Source organism: Manis pentadactyla, chromosome 9 (assembly GCF_030020395.1).
Source record: "Manis pentadactyla isolate mManPen7 chromosome 9, mManPen7.hap1, whole genome shotgun sequence".
Lineage (NCBI taxonomy): Eukaryota > Metazoa > Chordata > Mammalia > Pholidota > Manidae > Manis > Manis pentadactyla.
Window position 1 is genome coordinate 123,477,963 of NC_080027.1, and position 18,563 is coordinate 123,496,525.

At 55.8% G+C, this 18,563-nt stretch overlaps 1 protein-coding gene across 1 annotated transcript; it reads left to right on the forward strand.

The window, feature by feature from the left end:
* Positions 1-8,410: 8,410 nt before the first annotated feature.
* Positions 8,411-18,176, forward strand: REN (renin). The gene is made up of 10 exons (XM_036909430.2): positions 8,411-8,607; positions 11,494-11,644; positions 12,197-12,320; positions 12,852-12,970; positions 13,913-14,109; positions 15,874-15,882; positions 16,372-16,491; positions 16,878-17,022; positions 17,259-17,357; positions 17,967-18,176. The coding sequence occupies exons 1-10, from the start codon at positions 8,528-8,530 to the stop codon at positions 18,126-18,128; spliced, it is 1,206 nt and encodes a 401-aa protein (XP_036765325.2). The 5' UTR covers positions 8,411-8,527; the 3' UTR covers positions 18,129-18,176.
* Positions 18,177-18,563: the final 387 nt, after the last annotated feature.

Sequence of the window (18,563 nt, forward strand, 5' to 3'; positions counted from 1 at the left end):
ATGGAAGGACACAAATTTTCAGACTGAGGGTGCCCACTGCTGAGGGCTGAGCACATGAATGGAAAAAGACCTATGCCAGGGATAAGGAAAAGGGGGTGAAAGCCCCTAGAGACCAAACCACAGAAGAGTCTGGAGACAGAGTTGCACCAGACTTGCTAAAATCAGAAGATCCTGGAAAAATACAACTTTGAGTTTCAGAGAGAAAATAAGCTTCAACCTATATAATTCTTTTCACGCCCCAACTATAAAGAAGAGTAAGAGTTGAATGGAAACATTTGTAGACATGCCAGGACTGGAAATGCTTGCTTCCCGTGCACCCTTTCTCAGCAAGCTTTGGGAGCATACGCTCAAACAAAGATGCAAACTGAGAAAGAAGAACCCCCCAGAGCCTGAACACAGAAAGCGACAGCGGAGAGCAGCGAAGATAGGCCCCAAACAATGATGTGCAGCAGACCCAGGTGCACGGAGCTCCCGGGAGAAAATCCCACTGGTACCTTACCTGAGCATTATGCTAGGTGGAGGTGGGGGGGTGGGGGGTGGAGCCTCTGGGCAGAAGCCACAGGCCCCTAGAAAAACAAGGAGAAGAAAAAAGAAGGGAGAGGGGTAATGATGAACTTAATGAAAGCAAACAGTGACCCAAGAAAGGAATTAATGCTCAGCGAACAATAATTTGATTTGAGTAATGTAAATACTGACTTCTGCTTTTGCAAAGTTGGAGGAGTGGAATATAACAGAATCTGCCATAAAACGAGATCAACAAATAATGCATGAAACTGAAAGAATTAAGAAATGACATTATAGCATAACCTTTAGGAATACGGATGACAGACAATAGCAAAACTGCTGAGAGAGTTGAAAGGCGTTGCCTCTGTGGAGCTGGGCTGGGGCCTGGGACAGGACAGGTGCCTGCTCTTTTTCATTGTAAGCTTGTTAGTTCTATTGACTTTTAAAACTAGAGTGTTTATTTCTCTTATAAAAAAATAATAGGAAAGAAGGAAGAGAGGTGGAAGGGAGGGAAGGAAAGTGAAGTCCACTGTGCTTCTGGGACACAACCACTCTCCCTAACTGCCGTCTCCTACCCCAGCTATACTTTTGCTGGTGACACCCTTAGCACCATCCCATTAAAACCACAGTCCCTGCGTGTCCCCCGACCCCCAACCACCACCACACACACTCTGCTGAGCTGCTCCAATGTCATGCCCTCTTCTGGTAAAGGCATCTTCCAGTTTAAACTATTTTGATCATGCAACAGACCTCCAGTGCCGTCTGGAGAAAAGCAGTTTATTGTGTTTCTAGTGTTTTCAAGCCTCAGCGTATGGTGTCTGTCCCACTACCGTGGGGCCCCTCATTTCAGGAACACCCCTTTGACCAGCTCTCCTAGCAGGCCCCCACCCCTTGCCAGGCCCTTCCTGCTCCCAGGCCCGAGACCCATGTGACCTGCCTTTATTTTCCTGAGTCACCACATGAGCAGGCCTCAGGACGGAATCAACTCAACCGTGTGTCTGAATTCCTACCTCTCCAAGGTCCCCAGAAGGAACAGCTAAGGACGCCTGATTCTCTCCACCCTTGCTTCCAGCACCAAGGTTCCCCCCATCCAGCCCAATGCCTTCCCCAGAGCCCACCAAGTATTTACTCCTTCCTGCGGGCCCACCCACCCAAGGCAGCCCTGGCTGGTTATTTAACTCCATTCTGGGGCTTTCTTTCCCCCTCAAGGCCGCAGCTGCTCATCTCTGCTGTGCTAAGTGCCCCCATCTGATTGAAAAGTTCCTCCGAGGAGCCAGCTGGGGCCCCCCAGGGCTGCGGGGCTGCGCATGATGTGGGAGGACAGCTGGAAGAAAGACATGCCCCATCTTACCTTCCCCCTGCTTCCTCTTGCTTTTTGTGAACAGCAGCAGGACCAGTGCAAAGATGCTTAGCTTCCCGATTCTAAGCATAAGTTGGATTTCGGCCTCCGAACCTCCTTCCCCAGGGCAGTGGCTGTGGCAAGGGTTTCCACTAAAGTCATGGTGACCAGGAATAAACGCATGCCTGGTTCAAAGCGGCACACGTAAGCAGGCTCTCCCGGCTCCCCCAGCCTCGTCTCCCTCTACCCTTGCCCTCCACCGGCTGCTCCCAGCCTTGGTCACGCTCGAGTCTCCTCAGATCATTATCAGGGAGCAAAGTGAGTTTGGGGGCCACTTTTCGGGAAACGCTGACACCACTGGTCTCTGAGAGATTCCCTGAGCGCCCACCCCAAAGTCCCCGCCCCCACTGCACATGCCCAGTGTGGGATCCGAAGGGACACCAGAGGGCCGGGCTCCCCCTGGATTGATGGCTTTATGCTTCTCCTGGACGGTTCTCACGTCCTGGGCTGCCCCGTGGGTCAGGGCAGGTGCACTGCCTCCACCAGCCTCACTTCCGCCCGACCTTGAGGTGACATAGCCTGGGGCCTAGATGTGGGATCCCGGGGACCCTTCGTGAGAAAATCTGGACCCCTGGGCTGACCGGGCTTGGGAGATAACCTGATAAGCGTCCCTGCTTATTCTCCTTTCCACCCCACAGCCCAGGGCGCGGGAAGGCCAAGTTCAGAGAGGAAAGACCCTCAGGGCATTCCACCCTCCTTCTGGTCATCTCCACCCGACAGTGGGAATGGGCGAGTAATGGGTCAGGCCGGCTGGCAGGGGGGTCGGGGCACACAGACCCCTCACAACTCCTCACGAGCTGGCTGTCCCAGGGTCGGAGGTCAACCCCCCCCCAGGGCATCGCCCCTTGTGGGGTATGCCGGACAGCCCTTCCTTAGAACAGAGCTAAAGCTGGATCCTTCCTGCCCGGTGGGGCTGCATGGCCTGGCTCTGCTTGCCTGGGGGAGTCCTTCCAGGGCCTCTCACCCCCAGACTCCTCTGTCCCAGGTACGCCTCTGTAGAGCCCTCGGTGGGCCTTTGGGACCTGGCTTCAGAATCCATGCTCATTCAGACTCCAGACCAAGAACTGTCCTGCTTGCAAGTGGCACCTGGGGTCTGGTTTTAGGATCTCGGGCCCACGGGGATTGAGAAGGGGGCCTGAGAGGGGCCCTTGAGGAGATCAAGGCTGGCTGCCCCTCTCCCAGCCCATGAGCTGAAGTGGCCACGGAAAACGAAAGGGCACGAAGTGCCTGATAGAAGTATTCTTTGAGGCATTGTTAAATACATTTTTTGTTTGATATCAATATACTTTGATGTATCACGTGGTAAAAAAATACCCTTATTTCTGGGCCGTTACCCTCTTAGAAGTTCATTTCCTTGCCTCTCCCCTAGTCCCCTGCAGCTCTTGTCTACAACTTGACAGCAGCCTCATATTTTATGCATCTCGCCCCTGGTGAGGTTATTCACCCTTCTTATTCACCCCTGGGTCCCACTACTGGTCTCAGGGCCAGCGTGGACATGCTGCACACACGACAGGAGACAGGGATGTGGGGAGGGCGGGCGTTTGGGGTTGGAGAATGCCAGGGGCCACGGGGGCCAAGACCTGCGGGCTCGACCCTCTGGCCCTGCCCTTGCTATACAAGAGTCCTGAATGTTAACCTAATGAGGGTCCTGGTTGTCTACACTGGAGCTAGGGGTGGGTTTTAACAGGCTCTCTCCCCTGAACAGAAAGCTCTGCCTGTTGGCAGGATGCCCCACAGCTCAGCCACAGCGCGGCAGGGCCCTCTTTTGAATTCCATTGGCTCTGCCATCTGCCAGTCATCTCTGACACCCACTGCCACAGAGAGGGTCCAGGAATCACCAGGTGGACCCTCTGCTCATCCTGCTCTCGGAAGCCTCAGCGTCCTCACCTCAGCAGTGGGGATAACAGCACCCACATCGGAGGGCTGCTGAGACAATAAAATACATTGGTATTCAAAGTCCTTGACAGCACATTGTAGGTGCTCAATAACCAGTGGTGGTGGGGTTAGTGCTCTGATGGAGCTCCGGGAAGGCCCCATCTCCCCACTTGCTCCCCCCCTGCTCCTCGGTCCTTCCCCTCTAGGGCCGGTGGGGAGGGGAGGGACAGGAAGGCAGGTGGCCGTTCGCCCTCACTGGCCACGACTGGTCGCTATCTCCTCAGGGTCTGAGGTGGGAAAGGAGACAAGGTCACTCGTAAGTCACTCTCCTGAGATTCCTGGCTGACTCCATCAGCAGAGGGCCTCAAGGTGGGGAGCAGTGAGAGTCAGGGGCGGGGCACCCCACCACCTGGGCAGCCGGACCCCCGTGTAGCAAAGGACATGGTGCAGGGGAAATGTAAGGCCCCACTCCGCCACTTACAGCTGTGAATCAGACACGTTCCTACCCCCAGCCTTGGTCTCCTGCTGTGTTAGAGGGACACCTCCCAGGGGTCCTCCCAGGGCTGAGCTGGACCCTTGGGGAGACCCTCCCTGCCTCCGGCCCGTGCTTTTTCCCTTGGACCCCTTTCCCGACTCACTACTGCTGTCGCTACTGAACATGCAGGTCCCGCCCCATCATTTATCAAAGACTCTGGCTTCTGGTTCCCAGCCTTCCTCCGCCCTGCGCCCTCTACAGACCTCCCGGATGACATCACCGTCCACGCAGACGGTGACCCGGCCGGTGTCCTGGCCCCTCAGTTCCTGAGTGCGCTCCTTCCACGGCCTCACGCCCACCCCGCTTGGGCCACCCCCCGCCCCAGGTCCTGCCCTGGGTTGTCATCACTTGCAGCTGCCCCACCCCTATCGGAAGCGTCCCACTCTCACCCAGCTCTACGCTTCAATACTCCCCCCATCGCTGCTCTTTCTTTCCGGCCGTCCATGGTCCTGTGCCCCCTTCCAGTCCATCCACCCTGCCCTGTCTCGGCTTCCCTCCCACTCCGAGTGCCCAGTCCATCAGTCAGTGACATTTTTGCCCGAACCGCAGATGCCTCGGTCCCTCCTGTTTGCTCACCGTGTCTGGCCCCACCCCGGCCCTGGATGAAGCCGGCCACACGTTGCCCTGCATCTGTACCCAGGCAGCCAAGCGCTGTGCGGCGGTCCTAGAGGCAGAGAACAGGGCGGACTAGCTTCCTATCGAGTCTTAATTCCCCCCAGAAAGCCTCCTCGCTTCCCTGGTCAACTTCTTCCCGCCTTCCACAATTATTTCAAACCTTCTCCATTAACTCGTGCCTCCAAACACCCTCCCACCAACCGTCGGCAGAGGTCTTAGCATCTCTTCGGAGAAGTCGCTCAGCTTCCAATACCCAGCAAAGAGCTGCCCCCTCAGCTCGTGCCCTGCCTTCCCAGAGCCCTTCCTCCTGGTCCAGCTGCCCTCTCAGAACTGGGAATTGGACTATATTGATTATCCCCTCCTCTCAACAGTCCTTTCTTTGCCTGTAAATATATTCACTCTCCCATCATTAGAAAGGAAGGGAGCAGGGAGGGGACAGAGGGGCAGGAGGGCAGAAGAGAGAAAGGAAGGGGAGAGAGGGACGGCGGAGGAGAGAAGAGAGGAACCGCCTCGCCGGTCCTCAGCCCCCCAGTGTCACCCTCCTCCCCTTTTATCGCAGCCCAGCTTCTCAAAAGGGCCGCATGTTCTACGCGGCCTTCGTCGCCCCGCTTCCCACCGTTCTCAGACCCGTCCCCGTCTGGCCCCCACCCTTGGCATCGCCCACACAGCTCCCACTCGCAGCGCGGATGGCCTCATGTCTGTGCTTCACCCCATGTCCTCAGGGACCCCCTGGCAGCGCTCGCCATTGCTCACCTTCCCTCTTCAACCACTTTTCCTTCAGCTTCAGGGACACCTGGGGTCCTCCGGCCTCTCTGGCCTTTCCTCTTTGGTCCCCTCTGCAGACGCTTCGTCCACCACTGGCCCACTGAAGCTTGGGGTCCTGGGCCTTCTCACTCACTGCCCTCTCCCTGGCCGATTTCATGCATAGCTGTGGCATTAATTACCAATTGCAAATAACACACACATCTTTCATCCAGGTCCTTATAATAAGCGTCTGCCACTTACCAATACCCCTGGGATATCGCAAAGGAATCCTGAACTCAGCAGGTGCTCAAACTCATGGCCTCCCCAGCCCTCTTCCCCTTCTGGAACCCTGTTCTCTTTCACTGCACCCAGTGTATTGCCAGGCATCCAGAAACCTCCCTCTCCCTCACTCCCTGTATGCAACCCATCACCCAATCCTGTGGAGTTCACTTCCTAAATTTCTCTCAAATCCATCCAGTCTTCTCTATCTTCTCCATGCTCACCTGTCCTAGTCCATGCTATGCTGTGGCTTCCTAACTGGCATATGCCACATGATTGTGGACCATCCTAAGTCCTTGCTAAAGTCACACTGTAGCCAGATTGTCTTTGCAAAGCACTTCCAATTATAATTAGATAGTTCACCTGTGTAGCCATCGCTGACAGGGTGAACATAGCATGGAGTTCAAGAGCTTTTATGTAATGTGTTCTGGCTCACACTGCCTAAATTTATAGCCTAACTCCATCATTGTGACCCTGGGCATTTTACTTTCTGAATTCTCCTGTATCTCAGTTTCCTCATCTATAAAATGGAGTAATAAGGGTACTACCTCAGATGGTTGTGAGAATTAATGCATTAACCACTTAGAATGGTGGCTGGTGCATAATAAGCATCCAGTAAGTGTTAGCTCTCACCATCCTCTGCCTCACCAGTCTCATCTCTTGCCCCCCTCACTCTCATTTCTCTGTCTACCACACTGGCTTTCTTTTGGGCCCTTATTCTATCATGCTCCCTCTCGCCGCAGGACTTTTGCACATGCTATTCCCTTTGGGACTCTTTCTTTCCCCCTTCAGCTAATCATTACCTGCCTGGGTAGCCTTGAGATTGCCACTCAGGTGTAATCTCCTCGGGGTAACCTTCCTGGAGTTCCTTGACTAGTTCTAGTCACCGTTATTGTTTTACATTTGTGGTGCCACGATAACAGTCTATGTCTCCTGCAAGGCTGTGGGCTGCACAGGAGCAGAAACTGTTTTTGTCACCTTTATAACTCCAGCACCTAGAAAAGTGTCTGACAAATAATAAATGCTTGATGATTATTTTTCTAATGAATAAAAGAGGAATGAAAAAGCACCGAGGCCTTTAGGAATACTTAATAAATAAACATTCATTCCATCTGACAAGGCAGATCCCCCACTTTGAGTTCTAGAAAGTTGTCCCCTGCCCTCAAATACTTCTCCCATGGCCAACTACAGGGCCTGAAAATTCTCCAGTAAGAGTTTATACCATGAAACACCACGTTCTCCAACTGTTGGTGAGGGTATTACAATCTCAAGGCCAAACATACTCGCCAGCAGCAGAACTCGGTCCCTCTGACTGAGTCCTCATTGTCCCCAGCTGGTGCAGGCAGCAGCGCTCCTGATGGCGCAGGGCCCAGTACTAGAGTGAGCAGCATGGCACCCAACAGCCGCTTCATTGCACAGATTTAGGACCTGAGGCCCAAAGAGGGGAAGGGAGGGGCCCAGTGTCCCCCAGCAAGCTCATGGTAGAGTCAGAAATAGAACCCAGGCCTCAGATGACTAGGGCAGAGCTAGTTCACTAGTTCACTCATGTGATAAGTATTAAGCACCACTTTGGGCAAGAGGCTAATGCAGGCACACAGAAATAACTCTGATACAGGACAGTTAAGGTCCACGCTCTCACAGAGGGGCTGGCATCGTGCTGTGGGACCTCCCTCAGAAAGCACTCAGTTCCGGCCTGAATCAAGCCCTGCTTCATGGAGGAGGTGGTGATATTTGAAATGATTAAATTAGGGCCAAGCAGAAAGAGAAAGAGGAGTGGGAAGACCAGCTGCCCTCCCTCGCTCACCTGCGGAAGCCTCCCCGGGCCTCCGCGGGCTGCTGTTCACTCCACACTTCTCAGGCCAGCTGGGGATGGACACACGGCCCTGCGCCCTGCTTCTGGCCTCCGGAGGGCTACACTAGGTACTTCCCCTCCCACCAGGCTGTGGTGCCCTCACCCCTAAGCAGCCACAGCTGGCAGAGGCTTGGAGGGAGGTGGCATCGGGGCCCTTGGGTCTGGCTCTGTCAAGGAACAAGCTAGGAGGAATCACCCATGTTCTAGATGTGAACACTGAGGTACGGCCTGGAGGGAGCCAGTCGGGGGCACAGCCAAGTTCGTACAGAGATGGTGCTCCCAGGGCATGGGGCCGGGGGGAGTCTGGCAGGGCGCCTGGAAACCTAGCTCTCGGCCTGTACCAGCCCCGACCCTGTGCCTGAGCAGTGCTGTTTCTCATCAGCCTCTGCACCTTTCTGGGGTCACAGGGCCAGGCTGAGAAAGGGCTGCTGGCGTCACTGGGCACAGCGGGGCTTTCCCACAGCCCCTTTCCCTCCAGCTCCTCTGCTCCAGGTCAGGAACCTGGTCGCCCTTCACCCCTGCACCCACCTCACTGGGTCCCACAGGGGGAGTTTATCACTCGCTACCCTGCCATCGGTTCCGGGGTAATAAATCAGGGCAGAGCAGAGCTGCAACCACCCGAGTGTGGAGCACGTAAAAGGAGAAGAGTTCTGAGAGCTTCACGGCTTCAGCGGGTCCCAGAGAGAGCGGGGAACCCAGGCGCAGCACAGCTCAACGGAGCAGAATGCCTCGTTGGGGCCTCCTGCTGGTGCTCTGGGGCTCCTGCACCCTCGGCCTCCCTGCAGACCCCAGCGCCTTCAGACGGTAAGGAGGGCCCGGGGAGGGGGGAGGGAGGCAGGGGTTCCCACCTTCCTAACACTCCTGGCCTTCAGGTATGTGATGTCATCTGGTCCTCACAACCAGCTGGGCAGTGGGTTATAGTCTCATTCAGAGAGGTCAGGTGGCTCACCCAAAGTCACACAGCCAAGCACTAGTCAGGCCTGAAAGCAATTTTTGATCCCTTACAGATCTTTTGCTTCCCATACAGATCACCATGCTAGGCATGGTGGGGAACTCAGAGGTAATTAAGATATGCCCCTTGCCCTCAAGGAGCTCACAGCTAATTATTAAGAAGGGTGTGTATGGTTCTACCTACCAGAGAAGAGGCACAATACAGTGGTTAAACACAAGTCTTCTGGTGTTGAATTATCTTGGTTTAAATTCTGCTCCACTAGCAGAACTAACTAGCTCTGAACCATGGGCAAGTTACTTAACCTCTGCAGACCTCAGTTTACCATTTGCAAAGCAGAGGTGGTACTTCACAAAGATGCTTTGAAGATTTAATGAGACGGCGCATTAAAGCCTTTGGCACGTTGCCAGCAGCATGGGTTTTCACAAGTGTTTAAAGAAAGGCTCAAGGCGGCCCAACGGAGGGAGGAGAAAGACCCAACCAACATCCACACTCACTGCAAGGCCCTGTGGGAACAAGCAGCTGAGCAAGGGTGCAGAAGGCGGGGGGGCAAGGTGGGAGGGGACCTCAAGGAGAGAGGGTTTAGGTTCGGGAGGACAGATGGCACCAGAAGGCCTGGGGGTAAAAGGGCAGGCTTTCAAAACAGCAAGAGTTGCTAAGCCTGTAAAATACATAGGATTGTACAGGATCTTCCGCAGATCTCATCTGAAACCCTCCTCCCAGAAACCCAACTGTCCCATTTTACAGATGAGGACACTGAGGCTCAGGGAGATCACACATGAGAGGCTGAGCCTGGACACACACCGGGCCTTTTGTTTCCAAAGCCTCTCTCCCTGCTCCAAGGCTCCCAGAGAGTAACTGCTGGGGTAGGGGTGTGGGGTGAGAGACTGGGGGTTCCCCACCCCCAGGGTAATGGCAGAGTCGGGTAAAAACATCCCCCCTTGTTCTCTTCAAAAAGAGAAGGAGAATGGGATTGGACCCAGGCGGAGAGGGGGTCAGCCTTTGGAAACATAGTGACAGGGATTTTGCCACCTGCTGTGTGCAGAGCAGCACGCAGGGCTGTGCCAGTCGCAAGGGCGCTTCAAAACGCCTTTTACGTGCAACAATACACATGTACTGAGGAGCGGGGAGCTTTTTTAATTTGCACAGTGATTCTCCTGTTAAGCCCACTTTTATAGAGGAGTTAATGGGGGCTCAGAGAAGGCTAGAAAGGTTAGGTGAGTTGCTTCGAGTCACACAGGTAACAGGGGATTCAAGTATGTCCCCACAACCACTAGCCCCCACCATCAGCACCACCTCCGCCAGCGGCAGGCTGTGCAGTGAGCGCCCAGGGAAAAGCAGAGGCAGCGCCCAGGCAAGGGTGAGGCCGGTGGGAACTGGAGTTCCTGGGGCAAGCCTCCTGGAGGTGGGGGTGCATGCTGAGCTTGGCGGGACACAAGAACTGGGCTGGGGGAGAAGGAGGGGACTTTCTGGAAGGAGAAAGGCAGAACGTTCAGAGCAGAAGCTGTTCAGAGCTGTGGAAAATGCACTGTCTGGGGCCTTCGCCTCTGCCCCTTCATTTTCTATCAGTAAAATGGGAACAATACAATTACCCACCACATGGGATGGCTGAGAATCAAATGAGATCACAATTGTGGAAATACTTTGTGAACAGTGAACTGTGACATGAATACAAGTCACTTCTGCTGAAGTGTTTGGCTGGCAGGCAGGAACGTTGCATTCGTGTCCATGGGCCCGACAGGATACTGAAGGCAAGGGGTATGAGGAGGAAGGGAAGGAGCGAGCACAGGGGGGTCAGCTTCTGAAAAGGAAGAGAGGGTCTCCACTAATTGGGCTGCACTGCCAGGACCCCCTGTGGCCTGTGGCCAACTGCAAGGGATGCTGACCTCCAGCTCCTGCAAATGGCCTTCATGTGGAGCCCCGGGGATGCCACGGGAGACAGGGCACCCGGCCTTGAATCCCTGCTCCATCACTTCTGAGTCCCCTGTCCCTGTGAGCCTCTGTTTCCTCTTTGGAAAGTGACAATAAGGACAGCTAGTTTGCATACTTGTCATGAGGGTGACTACAGCGTTTGGCACTCACCAGTACAGCGTTTGGCACTCACCAGGTAGCTCTGAGGTTCCCAGGTCTCTAGTTCTGCCTCAGAAGGTGAAAGGAAGTTGTCAGGACACGAAGACAAGGGACCGGGACTTCTTTGTAAGGACAGTGTGCATTGGTACCCTGGAAATGCCAGCCTCTCTCCCTGCCCCAGCCTGTTCAGTTGGCGCCCCCCACACCTCCACAGCCTGCCCCCTCCCGCAGACTGCTGCTGGCATCTGCTGCCACCTCCAGGCCCCACGGGGCACTGCCGCCTTCTGCCCTGCCCGGAGGGGAGCTACAGCTCCTGAAGGCAGAGACAGGCTCTACAGCCCTAGCATCCAGGGAGGGACAGGGCAAGGGGAGGCGTTCAGCATGTGGTCACAGAACGAATGTGTGAATGGACAAATGGCCTCGCAGTGACACGGACCAAAATCAGACCACAGAGGCATGTTTGCCAAGGTTCTTCAAGGCCGATGCGGGTGACCCAAAGAGGCCTGTAAATTCTCCTGCAGAGGCCTCAGAGCACGAAAGTGATTCCTAGGCACCTGCACTGAGTTAGGGAGAGTCGTGCTAGAAGCTTCAGGAACTCTGCCATTGTTTTGGGGTGGGGGGTGGGGGGTGGGCAGAGCTCTTCTGTGTTTGATTCCTTCTCCCTGGGCCAGGATCTTCCTCAAGAAAATGCCCTCAATCCGGGAAAGCCTGAGGGAGCGAGGCGTGGATATGGCCAGGCTCGGTGCTGAGTGGAGCCGGTCCGCCACGAGGCTCTCCTTTGGCAACAGCACCGCCCCCGTGGTCCTCACCAACTACCTGGATGTGAGTGCCTGGCCCAGGCCCTTCCCGCCTCCGTCTCATCTCTCTTGCCCCTAGGCTTTCTTTGCTCTTTCCACAGTACCTGAGCTGCTGAGGATCACTAAGCACCCTATAAAATTCCCCCTTTACAGCTGGAAGCACAGAGGGCAGGGAGTTGCCCAGAGGCAGGGTTAGGTTTGGAACCCAGGAAGCCGGGCTCTGGGCCTCAAGCGGGGGTGTCGCTGGTCGGCAGGAGGGGTGAGTGACCGCAGATGTGGGATCCTGTGACCAGGCTCGGAGCAGCTCGACTGCTCCCTGGGTCAGCGGTTCCTCAGGGGCGGGCCACCTTTCAGCTTCATTTTCAGTTTTTACTTTCCCCTCTTGTCTCACTTCCTGGGAAATCATAAGACAATTAAGTGCTAAGTCTCCCACCGAGGCCCTGCTGGAGAACTGAGACTCAGAGGCCGTGTGATCTACTTAATCTCACCCCAAACGTCGTGGGGAACATTAGGCAAGACCGCAGGGCCCCAGTCCCCCTAAGCCCCTCCAGCCGCCCCTTTCCTTCCACCTCTACAGACCCAGTACTATGGCGAGATCGGCATCGGTACCCCATCCCAGACCTTCAAAGTCGTCTTTGACACGGGCTCAGCCAACCTCTGGGTGCCGTCCTCCAAGTGCAGCCCTCTCTACACGGCCTGTGGTGAGCCCCATGCCCAGCTGAATCCCTTCTGCTATCATGTGAGCTGTTTCCTCTCTGCCTCTACTCCCACCGCCCCCAGGGGAGAGGGGAAAATGTCCCCCAGTTTCCTGATATGGCCACTAGGGTAAAAAAAAAAAACAAGCTTCAGGAGCCCCAGCCCACCCAGAAGTCCACTTCTCATCCTTCCTGAGATTGAGAGGGGACTGAATTCCTAGGCACTGGGGTCTTCCACCCCATCCTTTAACAACCGCCTCTCATTGAGTGCTGTGACCAGAATCTTCTCCCCATCCCAGTGTTAGAAATTACTTTAAAATGCTTCATTCGAGACAAAATTCTCAGAGACATGGACACATAATAGGGGCCCAGGAAACATAGCCCCTGATTGCTGAAACACATTTTCCAAGCCTCTGACCTCACGGCCTTCCCTGCATTTAAGTCCTCAACCACACAGGCCGTACCCACAACACACCTGCCTTGGAGCCCCCTGCTGGGCCCCTCTGGGACAGACCTGAGCCTTTGTCCCTCTACCAGAGATTCACAGTCTCTACGACTCCTCGGAATCCTCCAGCTACATGGAGGATGGAACGGCATTCACCATCCACTACGGATCTGGGAAGGTCAGAGGCTTCCTGAGCCAGGACATGGTCACAGTAAGTGGGACTGCCCCAGTCATCTGAGCCCCTGCCCATCTTGTCCCCAGCCCTCTCCTGCCACTCTAGGGCCCACACTTGGGGAAAGTGTAGTCCAGCCCGCTTTGGAGCCGGGGGGCTGTTGGGGCATCGGCTCTGCCACCTCTTGCTAGAGATGCAAAGCAGAGCACCCGACACAGAGCAGTCCTGGACCCCTGGCTCCATGCCCGATTTGTAGGGGCTTTTGTGGGTAACTCACACAGAGGGCTTGTCCTGAGCCCCACGGCCACCAGTCAAGTAACCTGCCTGAGGTCTCCCAGCTCTGACTGGGCTCTTAATGACACCCTAGACTGAAATTAGGTCAGGGCTGGTTTTGGGGTCTGGCAAAAGGTTTAAGGTTGCAGCTGAGGTTAGACTTGGGATTAAGGTCAGGGCCTGGTTTTCTTTTTCATTTGGTCTGTGGCTGACCCCTTCCCCATTCCGAGCTTCCTCAGCCCCTGCTCTGTCAGAATCAGCGGGGGCTACCCAAGGACCCTGAGAGGGGATCAGTGAGCACTTCCCCCCACGCAGCGAAATCAGGGAGAATGGGGCACAAAGGAAGGCCTGGCTGTGCTGCAGAAATCTTAGCCTGCAGTGTGGGGGGGGTGGGGGGCACTGAGACCAGTCCTGCTGATGTGAAAGCTGACCACTGGGGAGGGACATGGGACTGTGGGAGCTGCTTGGCAGGACCTCCTCCTCAGTCTCTGAACCTTCCAGTCACTGGGCAACCCCAGTTCTTTCTGGACCCCACAGCTTAGATGCATATTTAGAGAGGATATGTGTGGGGGATTGATGACACGGTCTTTCCTGCATGCTATGCCCTTGAGCATGTGTGTCCTTGGGGCCCCCACAGTGGAAGCCCAGACTGGACCCTGGCCAGGCAGTAGGCCCTGGCTTGTTCTCCTATGGTCCTTCCTCCCACAGGTGGGTGGAATCACGGTGACACAGACATTTGGAGAGGTCACGGAGCTGCCCCTGATACCCTTCATGCTGGCCAAGTTTGATGGGGTCCTGGGCATGGGCTTCCCTGCACAGGCTGTTGGCGGAGTCACCCCTGTCTTTGACCACATCGTCTCCCAGGGGGTGCTAAAGGAGGACGTCTTCTCTGTCTACTACAGCAGGTGGGCCTGGGACTCCAGGGGCCTGGGGGTCGGGGGAGCGGGAGGGAGGCCTGAGAGCTGGGAGCGTGTGTGCAGGGTTCAGAGGATTTTGATGTGCTCAAGAGGAGGTGGTGTTCAAGCCCTATGCAGAGCTGTACCACCCAATATGGTAGGTGTTACTTAAATTTAAACAAATCAAAATGAAATAAAATTAGGTGTTCAATTCCTTAGTGTCACTAGCCACATTTCAAGCGCTCAGCAGCCACAGTGGCCAGGGGCTACCATATGGGATGGTACAGAGAGAGCACATTTCCATCACTGCAGGAAGTTCTCAGCAGCACTGCTCCAGAACAAGAGGAGAATGCAGGGGGGGATGATGGGAAATAAGGCGTTGCTGGGACCTGGGGACCCTCCCTGTGAGGGCCCCTGGCTCCTCTCACAGGGACAGCTGGCTTCATTCATTATTTGCTCTCTCACTGAGTCAACAAACATAGGTACTTACGTGCCAAGCCACTGTAGAGGCTCTGCGGGTGCAGCCACGAACACAGCATGCAAGACAGAGTTCCTGCCCATGTAACGCCTACAGTCTGGCAGGGAAGAGAGGGACCATTATAATGTCATGAACAGCGGAGAGCACAGAGCTGAGCGCCCTTGGTATTTTCAACTCCAGGCTGAGCTTATGTGCAATTCAGCCAGCCTTGGGAAGCGGCTCATAGCAGCTGAGCAGGGGTGGGATCCACTCTGAGCTGCTGGGTTTAGAATGACGGTGTGAGCTGGAGACAAAGAATAAGAAGCATAAGGACATGAAGCCGGTGGTACTGAGGACAGAGGGGGTGGTCACAGTGCAGAGAAACTGCAGAGGTAAAAGGGACAGGAGTGTCTGGTTTGGTGAGAAAAAGGGAGGCATTGCAAAAAGGCCACAGTGGCAGCCAGGAGCTGTCGTGGGAAGAGCTGTTTTAGAGGAGCAGCAGGGCCAGATGGCAGGCAGTGAAGAGGTGGCTGTGGGTGTCCGGAAGTGAAGGGCAGATGTAGGCTGCCCTGAGAAAATCAATGGGGGAGGACTGACAGGTGGGGGTGCAGGCAGAGATGAGGGAGAAACAGGGAAAAGAAGGGTGGGTATTTTTAAAAGCTAGCGGATGCCTGGCCATGCTTGCAGGTGGAAGAAGAAACCAATGGAAAGTGAGAGGTTGAACATGTGAAGAAAGAGGAGATACCTGATGGTGCAAGAGCCTGGGAACCACGGGAGGGAGAAGGGTCCAGCCAGCAGGGGGATGCCGGGCCTTGATGAAGAGAGGGCCTCCTCTTCCTTTATCCTGGGTTGGGTGAGGAGGAGGAAACATCCAGAGAGATCTTGAAGCATTGAGAGGGGGCAGAGGGAACTTGTGCTGGCACACGTGCATACATACTGCATTTGCACAAATAACACAGGCACGCCTACACACCCATGCATATGTGTGCATGTACACATGCATCCCCTTATGAATGCTGGAAAAACCCATCTCACACATAACACACTCTGCAAACCAGCTTTAAGGTAGACCCTGAGCTGTGGGACGTACTGTGCAGGGTGGAGGAGAGGAGAGCAAGGGGATGAGGTTCAGGCTAGGCACCAGCATCTCCAGCTCTAGTCCCCACTCACGCCGTCACTGCCTGGGTGAATGCAGGCAAATGGCTTCACCTGTGGGTGACTCTATTGCCTGAAGAGTAATGAGAGTGCATAACACAGGGCTGGTGAGGCCCACCTGAAACAAAGGCTTCCTTTCTGCTGTGTCTCTTTCTCTGCAGAAATTCCAAGTAAGGAGATGAAACCCCCCACTGGTCCTGACCCTCCAGAGCTCCCGGCCCAGAATCACACACACCACCCACCCAAAACCCACCTCAGCAGGCCGGGCTCTGCTGGATGCCGGAGTTCTCCACCCCTCCTTCCTGCTCGCCTCATGCACCCGCTCCACTCCACCCAGCAGCTCCCCGAGACCCCTGCCCAGCACCTGCCCAACCCGCAGCAACCTGAGCCCAAATGAGGGGGCCCGTTTCCGCTGTTCGCATCCCGCTCACAGTCCTGGTGTGGGTTCCTTTTCTGTGACCACCCTGGGGACACGCTGTCAGGTGCAGCTGGACTGTGCTGGCACTGTCTCCGGTTGGGCTTGGGGCGGTGCCAGAGAGGTGGAGGAACCCCCTGTTCCGCAGCTTGCCAGCCCTGCCAACGCCCGGCCCGCACCCATGCCCACCTCCCCCTGTTGCTCATCTCGCTGGATCTCCACGAGCCTCTGATCTTTCCTTTAGGGATTCCCACTTGCTGGGCGGGGAGATCGTGCTGGGAGGCAGCGACCCCCAGTACTACCAAGGGAATTTCCACTACGTGAGCATCAGCAAGACTGGCTCCTGGCAGATCAGAATGAAAGGGTCAGGACTCCTGCACCCTGCCCACCCTGCAGGGCGCTGCTGCTGCTCGGGGAGGGCTCCCCTCTGGGCGCTGTCACCCGCCTGCTCTCTCCTAAGGCAGCCACTTCTTCAGGCACAGCCAGGGCTCTCTGCTTGCTCGTCCAGGGGTGGGGAATGTGGAAACAGGAGCAGAGGGGAGTGGGGCCACGGAGAGGAGGTGGGGGTCACAGAACCACACACTGAGGGAGGAGGACAGTAGCCCTTGCCCCCTGGCTCACACCTTCCTGTCCTCGCACCCCACTGACTACCGCGTGGCCCCCACCCTGCCCTCACTGGGAGAGCTCTGCAGCTGGAAGTGGCCCTGCAGCCCTCTGTCTGTCTGCCTGCCTGACTGCGACCTCCTTCAGGGTGTCTGTAGGGTCGGCCGCCTTGCTCTGTGAGGAGGGCTGCATGGCAGTGGTGGACACTGGTGCGTCCTACATCTCAGGTCCCACCAGCTCCCTGAGGCTGCTCATGGAGAACCTGGGGGCCAAGGAGCTAAGCACCAATGAAGTAAGCAGCTCAGGAGGGGCGCCAGGCCTGGGGGAGCACCACCTGATCCAGCCCCTCACATTTCAGGCCTTCCCATCCTCACCTCTCACACTCCTGGGCCTGGTCCCCTGGGGAGTTGGGGGAGGGGAGGGCATGTGTCCAGCTCTCCCCAGGGGAGAGGCCAGGCCACAAGCACAGGGCCGTGTCTGCTGGCGGACGCCCCGCGCTCAAAGGGGCCGCCTTTACTCTCTCCTCAGTATGTTGTGAACTGTAACCAGGTGCCCACACTCCCTGACATCTCCTTCCACCTCGGGGGCAGGGCCTACACGCTCACCAGTGCGGACTATGTATTACAGGTGAGGCTGCAACCCGCCCCTCAGTGGCAGGCAGGAAGGGTGGGCAGGGGCCCTCGAGAAGGGGCAAGTCATTATGCACAGGTAACATACCAGATCAGTGGTTCTCAAACATGGCTGCATGTTAGAGTCACCTGGGAGATTTAAAAAGTCCCAGAAACAAGCCACATCCCTACCTATTGAATCAGAACTCTGGGGGTGGCACCTGGGCATCAGTGTTGCTGAACCTCCCCAGGTGATCCCATGCAGAGCCAACTTTGGGAACACTGGGCCCATCCCTTATCTCCACTTTCTCATCAAATGCTCCCTTTAATGCTAGGCTCCCATATCCTCACCCTCTGTATACATTCAGTAGGCTTAGAAAAGTTACTTTGTCTATGATCAGCTCTGCCAGACTCTGAGCTCTTGAGGGGGGAGCTGTGTCTGATATATTGTTTGCCCATGTCTAGCTCAGTGCCTGCATCCAGGATGGTGCAATCCATGATGGGGTCAAGGGTCAGGGTTCAAGTGTGGATGGGGGATGTTGCCAAGGACAGCTGCTGGGGTCAGGCAAGGTGAACGGAGAATAGTTATGTGCTGGGCAGTGGGGGAAACTCTTTTACTTCCTGCCAGGACCCCTACAGTACTGACGATCTGTGCACACTTGCGCTCCACGGTCTGGACATCCCACCACCCACTGGGCCTGTGTGGGTCCTGGGTGCCAGTTTCATCCGCAAGTTCTACACAGAGTTTGATCGGCATAACAATCGTATTGGCTTCGCCTTGGCCTGCTGAGGCCCTCTCCTACCCAGGTGGTCCTTGCCCTCATCTGTAGCCCAGAGATAGGGCCCCCCCACCCCTGCCTGCCTGTGCTGTGCCCTCATGCAGGGGCACAGGGTGTGGGCTCCACCCGGACGCTTGCCCTGCCCCCAGCACCAGCTCTTCCCTGCTGTGAGGACAAACAGAATAAAGACTTCGTGTTCACAGTGCTGTTGCCCCTGGGTTTAGTAGGGTTTGCAATAAGGATGCACAGCCGTGTGATCATGTGCACACAGTAATGTGACATAGAATGACGGTACATTCACCGCATGCACAGGTTTTTGTGTGCAGGATAATGTCATCTGTCCCATGTCAGTAGACCTCAGGTGCAGGTGTTTGCACAACTTTGGGTGGGAAGTTTGCAGAGAGCCAACCTGGTAGCCCCTTCAGCCCCTTGAGGACCAGGGCTGA